We start from the raw sequence: 14,932 nt of genomic DNA on the forward strand, positions 1-14,932 counted from the left end.
GCTTTACAAGATGACAGCTGGGCGGCGGCACGGAGGCTGGAGGCGGCGGGTGTGTGTGGAAGAGGTCCGCAGGAGAACTGGGGGGAGCTGCGCTGCCTAGACACCTGCCTGCAGCAAAAGCACCCTGCGACCACCACCTTTGCCCCCAGAGGAAAGACCCCAGCCCACGCCTGCTGCTTTCTCTCCTGGGGGGCCCTGCAAAGATCACCTTTGGAAGCTTCCCAGCCAGGTCCTTTCCATGGGGCGGTGGCCGTGGCTACCCCCAGTTCTCCCACGGACCTCTTCCACACACACCCGCCACCCCCAGCCTTTGCGCCGCTGCCCGGCTGTCATTTTGTAGAGAAGCGACAAGAGGAGGAGGAGCTGGATGCTGGTGGTGGCACAGGAAGGCGAATGCGGCCTGGAGTCTGGGAGGGAGGCGGAATACGGGAGGAGGAGGAGGGAGGCAGCCTCCACGCTTTTCTTTCGGCGGAGGAGCTAAGTGGCCAGACAAAGGGATCAATGTAAAAGCGCTGCTGGACTGGGAACGTCTTTGGCCAATTAGCTCCTCCGAAAGAAAAGCGTGGAGGATGCCTCCCTCCTCCTCCTGTATTCCGCCTCCCTCCCAGCCTCCGGGCCGCATTTACCTTCCTCCCGCCCGCAGTCGACTGACCATGGGCTCCTTCCCGAGCTCGGAGAGCTTCCTGGGCATGAAAGCTCGCGAACGCAACAAGGGCGAAAGCCAGTGCTGCGACGACGACCGGGCGGCGCTCCAGAGCCTCTGCGGCATGTTAAAGACTGCCTCCTGCCTGCCCCCGGTCTTCTGCTGGCCACGGGCGATGAGTGGGACAGAGGGGCAGGGTTAAGCCTCCTTCAGTGGCTGGGGAGCTGCGCGCCTTTGCCTTTTGGCTGGGAGGGCAGATGAAGCACCGGACCTCCTGCCTTTCTCCCCCCCCCAGCAAAAACCCCAAATGTCTCCGCTGTAGCAGCTGCTGCAAGAGGCTTCCCAGCCCTTCGCCCGTGGCCGGCAGAAGAGCACTGTTGCCCGGCGGGAGGTGAAGAGTGCTTTGCCCAGTGCAAATTTGACAGCCAGCAGCTCCCCAGTTGCCAAAGGAGGCTTAACCCCGCCCCTCTGTCCCATCCATTGCCCATATCCAGCAGAACTGCCTCCTGCCTGACCCCGCTCTTCTGCCGGCCACGGGCGATGGGTGGGACAGAGGGCTGGGGTTAAGCCTCCTTCGGCGACTGGGGAGCTGCTGGCTGTCAATTTTTCTTTTTAGCGCTGGGGAGGAGCAGAAGGGCCGGCTTGCATCCCCAGCGCTAAAAAGAAAAGTTGCCAGCCAGCGCTGTGACTGACGGAGTCCTGAGCCTTCTGTTCTCTCCCCCATCGCCCCTGTGTTCCTGGGAGAAGCACTGGGGATTGAGGCAAGCCAGCCCTTCTGCTCCTCCCCAGCGCTTCTCCCGGAAGTTTGGGTATGGCGTTCAGGTTCGGGAGGCCGTTGGGAAGCCCCCCGGCTGTTTTAAAAGGTGACAGCTGGGCGGCGGGGCTTCCCAGCGGCCTCCCGAACCTGAACTTTTGCTGAACCTCTGGGTTCAGTGTTCGGGAGGCCGCTGGGAAACCCCGCTGCCCGGCTGTCACCTTTTGAAACAGCTGGGGGGCTTCTCAGCGGCCTCCTGAATGCCGAACCTGGAAGTTCAGGTTTGGTGTTTGGGTTCAGGAGGACGCTGGGAAGCCCCCCCACTGTTTCAAAGAGCGACAGCCGGGCGGCGGGGCTTCTTGGCGGTGGCGGCGAGTTCATAAGAAGAAAAAAGTTCGTAAAAAGAGGCAAAAATGTTCTGAACCCCGGGTTCGTATCTCGGATTGTTCGTAAGACGAGGTGTTTGTATCATGAGGTACCACTGTACTTTAATTTTCATGTCTCTCAGCTGTGTAAAAACCTTTGGTAGCTTATAATTAAAAAGAAAAATAACAAATATCAAAACAAGCTACTGAGAAACAACATGGTTTCTTCCCTTTGGCAAGAGTGGTAGAAATTTGAGGAGGGATGATTGATTATTAAATATGGATTGACTATGCAATGATAGTAAAAGATATATTTAGATGTTGTTTAATATTAGGATGTATTAATTCATAAAACTGGATTAGAATTTTAGAACTATATAAAATTACATAGTTAAAATTAATTGAAGATACATGGGATAAATAGGGGGGGTCTATGATATGTACTGTATGATTTTATGACTTTGCATTATGAATTTAAAATATACTTGAAAATGTAGAAAATTGATTAAAGTTAATAGTAAATGCTAAGTGCCTGAAAATTAATTGAGCTTGGAAATATTGAATGAAATTATAGAAAAGTAAATATAGAAATATATTAATTGATGCATTGGTGTTCAGATAGATTTTCATAGTATTATTAGATTACTATAATACTATGATAAATATTTAAGAAATGAAGATTTTAAAGCATGGATTTATTAATAGTTGTGTTTTTTGTTTTGCTGGTTGTTTTAGTTTTAATAGTAATAGATTTTGGTTTTGTTTTATTATTATTTTTTTAATAAAAAAGAAGGAATTTTTTTTCCTAATTAGGAAAAAATTGTATAAGGGTTTTTTTGTTTCTTTTAAGAAGAATGTATAAGAAGGAGGAGTAGGTATGACGGCCTATCTGGATTTTTAAGAGGATAATCTCTGGGCTGGCACAGGAGTTCATGGCCACCATGACAGCCATGGACCTGACTCAAGTAGTACAGGGTCCGACTCACGAGGGAGGGCACGCACCTGACATGGTATTCCTTTCTGAACAATTGAGTAATTGCTCGGGACTAAGGGGCTTAGAAGTGTTGCCTTTGTCATGGTCAAACCATTTTCTACTACGGCTTGACTTCCTGGCTCCAATCCTTCCCCGCAGGGAGGCGGAACCAATGAAGATGTTCTGCCCCAGATGCCTGATGGACCCAGAGGGCTTTCAGACGGCGCTTGGGGTTATTCCAGAGGCACTCGTCCGCAGTTCGGTGGAGTACCTTGCTGAGGCCTGGAACAGGGCTGCGGCTGGGGCTCTTGACCGGATTGCGCCTTTGCGACCTCTCCGCGACGCTAGACCCCGTAGAGCCCCATGGTTCAACGAGGAGCTCCGGGAGTTGAAATGCCAAAAGAGACGTCTAGAGAAGCGATGGAGGAAGAGTAGGTCCGAATCCGATCGAACACTTGTAAGAGCTTTTATTAAGATTTACAAAGTGGCACTCAAGGTGGCAAGATGCGCGTACCATGCCACCTTGATTGCATCAGCGGAATCCCGCCCGGCCGCTCTGTTTAGGGTGACCCGCTCCCTTCTTAACCAGGGGGGAGCTGGGGAGCCCTTGCAGAGCAGTGCCGAGGATTTTAACACGTTTTTCGCTGATAAAGTCACTCAGATCCGGGCTGATCTCAACTCCAATTGTAATACAGAATCGACTGACAACGAGTCAGTCGAGGTGACTGGGGCACATACTTGTCCACCTGTCTGGGAAGAGTTTGATCTGGTGACACCTGATGAAGTGGACAAGGCCATTGGAGCTGTGAGTTCCGCCACCTGTTTACTGGATCCGTGTCCCTCCTGGTTGGTCTCGGCCAGCAGGGAGGTGACACGGAGCTGGGCCCAGGAGATTACCAACGCTTCCTTGGGGAGGGGAGTCTTTCCAACTCTCTATAAAGAAGCGCTTGTGCACCCCCTCCTCAAGAAGCCCTCCCTGGACCCAGCCGTACTTAATAACTATCGTCCAGTCTCCAACTTTCCCTTTATGGGGAAGGTTGTCGAGAAGGTGGTGGCACTCCAACTCCAGCGGTCCTTGGAAGAAGCCGATTATCTAGGTCCCCAGCAGTCAGGCTTCAGGCCCGGTTACAGCATGGAAACCGCTTTGGTCGCGTTGATGGATGATCTCTGGCGGGCCCGGGACAGGGGTTTATCCTCTGTCCTGGTGCTTCTTGACCTCTCAGCGGCTTTCGATATCATCGACCATGGTATCCTTCTGCACCGGCTGGAGGGGTTGGGAGTGGGAGGCACTGTTCTTCAGTGGTTCTCCTCCTACCTCTCTGGCCGGTCGCAGTTGGTGTTAGTGGGGGGTCAGAGGTCGGCTCCAAGGTCGCTCCCTTGTGGGGTACCTCAGGGGTCGGTCCTCTCCCCCCTGCTATTCAACATCTACATGAAACCGCTGGGTGAGATCATCCAAGGACATGGGGTGAGGTATCATCAATATGCCGATGATACCTAGCTTTACATCTCCACCCCATGCCCAGTCAACGAAGCGGTGGAAGTGATGTGCCGGTGCATGGAGGCTGTTGGGGCCTGGATGGGTGTCAACAGACTCAAACTCAACCCGGATAAGACGGAGTGGCTGTGGGTTCTGCCTCCCAAGGACAATCCCATCTGTCCGTCCATCACCCTGGGGGGGGAATCATTGCCCCCCTCAGAGAGGGTCCGCAACTTGGGCGTCCTCCTCGATCCACAGCTCACATTAGAAAACCATCTCTCAGCTGTGGCGAGGGGGGCGTTTGCCCAGGTCCGCCTGGTGCACCAGTTGCGGCCCTATCTGGACCGGGACTCATTGCTCACAGTCACTCATGCCCTCATCACCTCGAGGTTTGACTACTGTAATGCTCTCTACATGGGGCTACCTCTGAAAAGTGTTTGGAAACTTCAGATCGTGCAGAATGCAGCTGCAAGAGCAGTCATGGGCTTACCTAGGTATGCCCATGTTTCACCATCACTCCGCAGTCTGCATTGGCTGCCGATCAATTTCCGGTCACAATTCAAAGTGTTGGTTATGACCTTTAAAGCCCTTCATGGCATCAGACCAGAATACCTCCAAGACCGCCTCCTGCCGCACGAATCCCAGCGACCGATTAGGTCCCACAGAGTGGGCCTTCTCTGGGTCCCGTCAACTAAACAGTGTCAGTTGGCAGGCCCCAGGGGAAGAGCCTTCTCTGTGGCGGCACCAGCTCTCTGGAACCAACTCCCCCTGGAGATTAGAACTGCCCCTACTCTACCTGCCTTCCGTAAACTCCTTAAAACCCACCTTTGCCGTCAGGCATGGGGGAACTAAGACATCTCCCCCTGGGCATGTTTAAATTGTGTATGGTATGCTTGTGAGTGTGTATGTACTATATGGGGTTTCTTTTTAAATCTTAAATGTTTTAAATGTATTCAGATTATTTATGATTTGTTTTTCTCTGCTGTGAGCCGCCCCGAGTCCTCGGAGAGGGGCGGCATACAAATCTAAATAATAAATAAATAAATAAATAAATAAATAAATAAATAAATGATGATATTAATTGAAATATAAAATAACAGAATAACATAGTGGGAAGGGACCTTATTCTACCCCAGCACCGAGCTTCGAATAATTACGCAATAAGTTGTCTTGGGTGACATCTGTGAAAAAAAATCAAGTGCTCAGGCATGAAAATTTATTTGTTTGTTTGTTTGTTTGTTTATTTATTTATTTATTTATTTATTTATACTTCTATGCCACCCAGTCCCAAAGGGACTGTCACTCAGACACTATACTTTTCCGCCCACACCAAAAAAAATTAGAGGGAACATTGACCCCGGTAGGAAATTCTGGGATGTGTGTGCAGCTGTGTGCCCCTGACATGCCCTTGCGCAAGATTTTGCTTCTGCGCATGTGCAGCAAGTTAAATCTCATGTGAGCACACTTGCGCAAGTGAGATTTCAGCGATTTTTGCTGATTTTTTGCTTTTGTGCATGCAACAGCCTCGGAGGGTGCACCAGTAGGAGGTAAGATGAGCAGCCCTGTTTACCAGCTGTACCTGCCTGCTGGCCTAGGGTAGGGTAATGATGATTTAAAGAAAATCTTCATTAGCTCATCTAACACAATTAGCAGTTATGCCTGGGTGCATAGTCCCAAAGAGACTATGCCTGGGTGGTATCCTGGGTGCAAGGCACCAAGAGAAAAGGTCAGAAAAAGGCCGGAAAGTTTAAGTTTGTTGGTTATGAGCCAAGTTCAAAAGGGTATAGGTTTACAGATGGAACCTGAAAAATGGTATTTCACAGCCTGCTAGTTTTGCAGAACAAAATAATTGGAATAATTTGCACGCTGATTCATGCCAATGCATAGTATGAGTTCTCCAGAAGGAGAAGCTGTGCAAACTGTTGAAACTATGAAGGAGAAATGGGAAAGCAGATCGAAAGTAGACATAGAACAGGAAAGACATGTGATAAAAAGAGAAAGGATAGAAATCCAGGAACAGATGATACCAAGGAGATCTGGAAGAAATAATAAAAGTATACCTTCTGATCAGTTCACTGCAAATGGGGTTAGAGTATGTAGTGTTCATTAAGAATCTGTAATTACCAAGAGATGTCATTGCCTAAGGTAGAACAGGACAAATGGAAGGAAACTATGGACAGTGAAATGGAGTTTATGAATATGCATCAGGTTTTTATACCCATGAGATTATTAGGAGGACAAAGGGTAGTGGGGTGTAAATTGGTATATAAAAAGAAGGTGTTATACAATAATGAATAGAAGTATGAGGCACGATTAGTTGCACAGGGATTTAGGCAAAAGAAAAACGTATATTATGATGAAGTGTTTGCACCAACCATAAGAAGTGAGACCATAAGGCTAGCATAGGCTTTGGCAGCTGCATATACCATATATCACTTAGATATTTCTACTACATATTTGAATGAAAAATTGTCAGAGGAAATATATATGGCTCAAGCTCCAGGATATAAAATTGCAAAACATGGATATGTACAGTATATGTATATTGAATAAAGCCATATATGGATTCAAACAGTCAGCCAGAAACTGGAATTAATCATTAGATGTCACTCTCAGAAAATTAGGCTTTAGGAGCAGCAAAGCAGATCCGTGTTTATACATGGTGCGGTATGAGGGAGCAGAATGTTTGCTGCTCACTTATGTGGATGACATATATTTTATTAGTAAACATCACTCACAAGCTTACTCCTTTGCCAGGCAGCTTGAAAAAAGAATTTCAACTAAAAAGTCTGAGGGGAATAAAGAGTTACCTAGATGTGGAGATAAGTAAAACACAACAGGGAGGATATATTATTTATTTATTTATTAGATTTCTATGCCGCCCTTCTCGAGACGACTCATGGCGGCGTACAACATATGGTAAGCCAAACAAAGAAAATAAAAGAATTAGACAAATATGATATTCTAGAATGTAAGAGTATATCAACTCCAATGACAGTGAGCTTCCAGAATGATGTGGAAGCAGAAAATGACACAGAATGTAATAGATATACCAATCAGTTGCAGGTAGTTTATTATATTTATCCCAGTGGTCAAGGCCTGATATAACCAATGCTGTTAGCATTTAAGTTGGCACACATCAGCACCAAAGCAATACTACTGGTTGGGAATAAAAAGAATATTACAATATCTACAAGGGACAAGGGATCTAGGACTGTGTATAAAGCCATCTGATGACCTTTTGTTACAATGCTATGTAGATAGTGACTGGGCAAATGATGGACAGAACCGAAAATCAAACTCAGGGTTTGTAGTGTTGTTTGCTGACACTGTAATTGGAAGGAGATCCAAAAAAACAACTTTCAGTAGCACTTTCTGTCAGAGTTGCGTTCAGAAGCTGCCCACCCAGAATCAGATACAATACCAGGAACTGGAGACATTCAGAATGAAGACAATACAGCAGGAATTCTTGAGAAGACATTTACTTCTTTGTAGCAAAACTATATTCTCTATATTCTATTTATATAACACCAACACTATCTTATGAGACGACACACTACCACTAACCACAATCATAGACTAACCACAGATTAACACTACCTATGCAAAAGTGCACTACAGTATATACAGTTCTTAACCAATCAGGTCATAGCACATTCTGCTGAACCACCATGACTCAGCATTCCTTTTAATTTACACTAATTATATTCTACTCCACTGTAACTAATCCTGACACTTTTTACTGCACTGTTCCATAATATAGCTGATATATTAACCAAACCTATAAATGTAGACAAATATCAGAAATATGCCAAAGCATTTGGAATAACAGCTGTACAGCTTCAAATGGGAGGAGTATCAGAGTAATAATGATTTAATAGCTGACCAGCTGTTGTAATTCTGTAATATTGTAATGCTGTAATCAGGGGTGTGATTGAAATTTTTTAATATTTGGTTCTCTGCCCAGTTGCTGAGTAGAAATCACTCCCATTACATTTTGCTCACCCATAGCAATTCTCTGTTTAAGTAAGGAAATGTTTCAAATGATGACCGACTGAGCATAAATTGTTTAGCCACTTACAATTTCAGCAGTGATACATTGCCTGGAGATCTGACTTAATCTTAATCTCCAATTTTTTCTTTAGACTACTGAATGAAGAGAGGAAATATAAACCTACTTTTTGATGGTAACTGAATTTGCCAAACAGAATTTAGTCATTTGTCCCTAATGTTGCATTAAAATCACAAATAAGGATTATTTAAAAAAGAGAATAAGAAAATAATACTGTATTGTATTAAATGTATTTCTTAAATACTGTAAATCTTTATGTTGGGGGCAGAGGTGGGCTACTGGGGGGGGGACCCAGTGGGGTAGCAAAAATGGAACTCCACCCCAGAGCACCCAATTTGCACTGAAAGATGTTGAAAGAAAATGCAGGGCGTCCTGCATAAGCCACACCCACAGTGTGGTAGTAAAAATTTTCGTAGCCCTTCACTGATTGGGGGGTGATAATGCTAATATAGAAGAAAGATCTTCTATAGTCAGCACTGTTATATTATCTTTATCCAACATCACTTCTTGAAACATTGTAACAATGTACTGTTAATTTCTTTGTGTGCTTTAGATCAGAGGTCCCCAACCGCCGGTCCGCGGACCGGGACCGGGCCGTTGGGGTTTTCCAGCCGGTCCGCGGCGCCGCTGCCCTCCCGGCAGAGTACATTATGCAGGACAGGGTGGGGCGTCGGGCAGGGCGGGGAGAATCAGAAGGCTCCTTTGGCGGCTGGGGGCTGCCTGGCTTTGTGATTTTGGCTGGGGGGGAGTTAGGAAGGTCCTACTTCTCCCCCCCCCAGCCAAAAACTCAAAGCGTATCTGCTGGATACGGGCGATGAGCGGGACGAGCGGTGCCGAAGCCGGTGGCTGTGGCAGCTGCTGCAAGAGGCTTCCGCGCCGCTCTGTCCCACTCATCGCCCGTATCCAGCAGATAGGCTTTGAGTTTTTGGCTGGGGGGGGGCTTAGGAAGGTCCTACTTCTCCCCCCCCAGCCAAAAACTCAAAGCCTATCTGCTGGATACGGGCGATGAGCGGGACGAGCGGTGCCGAAGCCGGTGGCTGTGGCAGCTGCTGCAAGAGGCTTCCGCGCCGCTCTGTCCCACTCATCGCCCGTACCCAGCAGATAGGCTTTGAGTTTTTGGCTGGGGGGGGACTTAGGAAGGTCCTACTTCTCCCCCCCCCCAGCCAAAAACTCAAAGCCTATCTGCTGGATACGGGCGATGAGTGGGACAGAGCGGCGTGGAAGCCTCTTGCAGCAGCTGCCATAGCCACCGGCTTCGGCGCCGCTCGTCCCGCTCATTCCCCGTGTCTGGCAGAAGCTGCTGCCCGAGTGCTCTTGGCCGGCGGGATTCAAAGTGCTGGGGTGGGGGGTGTCCTGACAGCCCCCCCACCCCAGTGCTTCGCCTCCCGCTGGGACACCCCCCACCCCAGCACTTTGAATCCCGCCGGCCAAGAGCACTCGGGCAGCAGCTTCTGCCAGACACGGACAATGAACGGGACGAGCGGCGCCGAAGCCGGTGGCTGTGGCAGCTGCTGCAAGAGGCTTCCGCGCCGCTCGTCTCACCCATTGCCCGTATCCAGCAGAAGCTGCTGCCCGAGTGCTCTTGGCCGGTGGGATTCAAAGTGCTGGGGTGGGGGTTGTCCCAGCGGGAGGCGAAGCACTGGGGTGGGGGGGCTGTCGGGACACCCCCCACCCCAGCACTTTGAATCCCGCCGTCCAAGAGCACTCAGGCAGCAGCTTCTGCTGGATACGGGCGATGGGTGGGACGAGCGGCGCAGAAGCCGGTGGCTGTAGCAGCTGCTGCAAGAGGCTTCCGCGCCGCTCGTCTCACCCATTGCCCGTATCCAGCAGAAGCTGCTGCCCGAGTGCTCTTGGCCGGTGGGATTCAAAGTGCTGGGGTGGGGGTTGTCCCAGCGGGAGGCGAAGCACTGGGGTGGGGGGGCTGTCGGGACACCCCCCACCCCAGCACTTTGAATCCCGCCGTCCAAGAGCACTCAGGCAGCAGCTTCTGCTGGATACGGGCGATGGGTGGGACGAGCGGCGCAGAAGCCGGTGGCTGTAGCAGCTGCTGCAAGAGGCTTCCGCGCCGCTCGTCTCACCCATTGCCCGTATCCAGCAGAAGCTGCTGCCTGAGTGCTCTTGGCCGGTGGGATTCAAAGTGCTGGGGTGGGGGTTGTCCCAGCGGGAGGTGAAGCACTGGGGTGGGGGGGCTGTCGGGACACCCCCCACCCCAGCACTTTGAATCCCGCCGTCCAAGAGCACTCAGGCAGCAGCTTCTGCTGGATACGGGCGATGGGTGGGACGAGCGGCGCGGAAGCCGGTGGCTGTAGCAGCTGCTGCAAGAGGCTTCCGCGCCGCTCTGTCCCACTCATCGCCCGTATCCAGCAGATAGGCTTTGAATTTTTGGCTGGGGGGTGGAGAAGTAGGACCTTCCTAACTCCCCCCCCAGCCAAAATCACAAAGCCAGGCAGCCCCCAGCCGCCAAAGGAGCCTCCTGATTCTCTCCGCCCTGTGGAGAAGTGTGGAGGGCTGCGTCACTAAGCTCCACCCCTCCATAACCCCACCCCCATATGACCAAAGCCCCCCCCCACCGGGCCGTGGAAAATTGGTCTAGCTTAAAGCCGGTCCCTGGTGCAAAAAAGGTTGGGGACCTCTGCTTTAGATGTTTTTTGTTTTTCAATGTCTTGTAGACTTTTGTTTTCCTAACTACTGTCCTATCTGCCTGACATTTTTACTAGTAATCCAATTTCATCACTTCCAACTTATATAATAAATTGTCCATGTTGTACCTGTATTTCATTTGTTCATAAGGAGTTTAATATTGAAATGTGTCTTGGCCTCATTAACAACAGTCCCTGACAATAAATTTTGTACATACAGTTTCATATAAACCACAGAAATAGAGCCATAGAAAAAACACTACAGAAGTAGAAAAGGAAAATGAGAGTTCAAAACCAAACTCATAAAATCCCAAGGAAAGATTTTTGCAACTAGGAAATGTGTGACTTTTCAGAGCACTGTCTTTTCATAGACCTGCCACCTATCTCTTTGTGCTACCAAACATTGCTATAAAGCTTTTTCTCCCCTAGTCTCTCATCAGATGCTAGCATTCACAAGGACTGTGTGAAGGAAACACCAGAAGATGCGAATGGATTACCAATGCATAAAATTAATTGCAGATTGTGATGTTTGTAATATATAAATTTGATTTTTAAAATGCAGTAATTGCATAAATTAACATGATTTCTATCTCCAGCAGGCTGTTTCAATTGAATAATTTATGAATAATTCCTCATTAATAGAAATTTGCAATTAAATAATGTAACATGTTGAATAATTTATATGCAGTTCTTAATACATGTTTTGTATTGTCTTTTTTCAAATCATTTCAGAATATGTAAACCAGCAGGTGACCCCAAAAGAAGCAAGTGCATCTGCTTCTATGGTACAAAATCCAGTCTATACCACTTTCTCCCTTCCCATTGATCCAAAGTCTATGAATGATTCAAATCATCAAAAGCTGCATAACGTAACACTGGATAACCCAGAATATCTCAACACAAGCTTCTCGCCTTTGGCTAACACAGTTTTTAATAGCTCCTCCTATTGGGATCAGACAGCCAACCACCAAATCAATCTGGACAATCCAGACTACCAGCAAGACTTCTTGCCCAGAGACAACAAGCCTAATGGCATTCTTAAACTTCCTCCAGCTGAGAATCCAGAATACCTAAAGATAGCAATGCCAAAAAATGAATACATTGAAGCCTCCGCATGACCATAGTAGAGACGTTGTATTGTCTCAGCAACGCAGGAAACAAACACAGATGAAAGAGTTGTTTGTTATATAGAAACAAACTATGGCTAGATTAAAAATCATGATTATATTTGTAATACATTTTTATCTTCCAAGTGTCTGAACTGTTTCAGCAAGTTTGCTTAGAATTTCATTTATGTCTATGTTTACAAAATATGCAACAAAGAACCAAGAAATATCAACCAGCATTCAATGTTTTTTTCTTAAGCTATATACAAGCACAACATTTTTCTGAATATTAATTGCTGTATTAAGCACCCACCTTAAGTCCTTTTATACCCTATCTTTTATAAGTTATTTGTGGTACTTCTTTTAAAAAAAGCCTTTATGACAGCAAAGGACAAGTTTATGCCATGTGGGATCATAGTGAGAGGAGCACAGGATAAATGGAAGACTCAAATCATTTTGTCACTCTATTTAATAGAGTTACTAGTAGTTTGGTTTAAAGAGAAGATTGTTTCTATGCTTTAGTCCAGCTATTTGAATACCAGTGTATTTGCTATTTTATTTGCAATGAAAATAGCACTTTTTAAAATGTGAGAATTTTGCTCATATATTCTTTGATTAAATTGGTTATATGAGCAGAATTAAAGAATGCCTACTTCTTCATAAAGCACACAATGCCACTACTACTATTGGGAAGTTCTGCAGGTTTCAATTCAGGAATGTTGATAAAATCCAAAATGTTAGATCTTCAGGAATGATCATAAGGTACTCTGTCACATGTCTTTGTAATGCTCACTGTAGGTATGAACAGCATTGTTGTGGTTTTGTGCTTGTAACTTAGTTTCATGATTTTAAAGATATGAAAAATGAACTTAAGCATCTGCAAATGGAAAATATTGATTCTTGTTTTGCACATACAAACATTCCACTTCACTGCCTTGCTACATTTAAACATAGTATATATATAAAGTGGTAAGGAAATGCCATTTGAGTAAAATCAAATTATTACATATATAACTGCATGTACTAAGGATGAATCATGAGCAAATATATTGCAAAAACTGGAAAACAATATGCTGTGAGTCAACATCCATTTATCATGAATTTATGCAGAATTTTTTTGGTAGAGAAAAAATATTGATCTTGAAGATAATTGCATTGAGGCAAAATATTTCTGTACCAAAATTCAGCATTATATGATAAATAAACCAGTTAATTTGCAGGAGTCATATGAAGCCTAATTCAGCAGCTGCATTTATACAGATAAATTAATGATAAATATCCCATCATTGTAGGATCATTTTTAGGCCAACCTGATTATTATATATTAAGCTGATGTTCTAATACAATGCTTGTGCCCATTTTTACTCAGAACTAGGTACAATTGAATTTAATACAGTTGTGTCTCTAATAGTATATAGGATTGCATTCTAGTAGTTTAATACAATTTAGGCCTAATTTTAAAATAAGATCTATTAAATTTGGGGGAATTTATTTCTGAAACTATGTCTATACTAATATGCATAATGTTATAGCTTGACTAAGCCTAAGACTTAGACTAAGACTGGGAGAGGATGGCAGTGCTATCTAATACTGTTATCTTTCTTAATTTGAATTTATGACTTTGATATAAAGCTATTATAAAATAATTTCCATATAGTTCAAATAATGATGAATGTGATAATTAGAATCTCTGCCTTAATTACAAATGAAAAATCATTGAGCAATAACTATTCCTCTTTTAAAGTATACTATAATTTATGCTAGTAAAATACATTTGGAAAGTAGCCCTGGCTGTCATTCATTATGTTGGATTATGGCATTTCATATTCCAGAAAATATATGATAAAATAATAACTTAGTGGGAGGGAAACAAATCACACACATGAATGTATCATCAAAAAGTTGGTGATGTCTAAATAGTTTGCTATAAAGCACAAATCATCATGAATATCTATTCTTTACATTTTCACTCTGGGTGGTAATGGAAACTAAAGACTATAGAAACTATAAATATATCTGGAAACTCTGAATTGGAGAAAACAAATCCAGTATCTTATTGTGAAAGTATTTTAAATATTAATTACATAGAAGAGACAAACTTAAAGGTGCCTGCATATATGCTGATGATGGATGCTATATGTTTGATTGTGTCAAGTTTTCAGCAATTCTATGAACCGTCTCTCTCCATATTGTATAACTTATTTTATGGTATGGCAGTGTTGGCTTTGATTATATCTAGTAACCATGTTTTTATGGTGGCTTCATTTCCTTTTACTAATTATTTTGAACTTAACTGCCTTTTCCAGTGAATTTGCCCAAAATATATAAGGTGAAATGATTCAGGCTTTGTGTTTAGTTTTATATGCTCCATATTTGCTTGCTCGTTACATTTGCTATATAAGGATTGTGCAAGAGCCTTTTCCAACACTACAGCTTGAACAAGTCAGGTTTTTTCGCTGTCAAACTTTTGCAGCCATAGGTAACTACAGGAAATATGATAGTGTGAGCTAATTCTTGTTTAGTTGCCAGAATGCATGGGTACTACATATATACAATGAGCTGTATATACATTTCCTGCTTTGATTTGCAGGAATTAGCCACAATTCTGTATCATTTTTATGCAATGTATATGCATGATTTCAAGTAAACAAATTATTTGCTTATATGTAAGACTACTTTGGATTGCTTCATGTAATGATTTTTTCTTTGAAAACTGAAACTGATTCCCAAGCGAAAGATTGTGGTTATGTATGAAGTCATCCTAAGTGCAAGATATTTTGCATTTCTGAACTATGATTTCATTTTGGAGACTTAAGTAATAAAAGAGAAACTATTACCTACCTTTTCAATGTCAACAGGTTAACATGCTCTAATTTTTCATGATTTATATTTCTCTGTGAGAA

At 44.9% G+C, this 14,932-nt stretch overlaps 1 protein-coding gene across 2 annotated transcripts in view; it reads left to right on the forward strand.

Annotated features, from left to right (window-relative positions):
- Positions 1 to 14,694, forward strand: part of EGFR (epidermal growth factor receptor) — a 337,156-nt gene extending 322,462 nt beyond the window's left edge. For both annotated transcript variants that reach the window (XM_070729530.1, XM_070729531.1), the window contains exon 28: positions 11,656 to 14,694. In XM_070729530.1, coding sequence (XP_070585631.1) covers positions 11,656 to 12,041 — 386 coding nt within the window. In that variant the 3' untranslated portion in view covers positions 12,042 to 14,694. The remainder of the gene's footprint in view (positions 1 to 11,655) is intronic.
- The last annotated feature ends 238 nt before the right edge of the window (positions 14,695 to 14,932 follow it).

The sequence above is a fragment of the Erythrolamprus reginae genome, chromosome Z, assembly GCF_031021105.1.
Source record: "Erythrolamprus reginae isolate rEryReg1 chromosome Z, rEryReg1.hap1, whole genome shotgun sequence".
In the NCBI taxonomy this organism is placed as follows: Eukaryota; Metazoa; Chordata; class Lepidosauria; order Squamata; family Dipsadidae; genus Erythrolamprus; species Erythrolamprus reginae.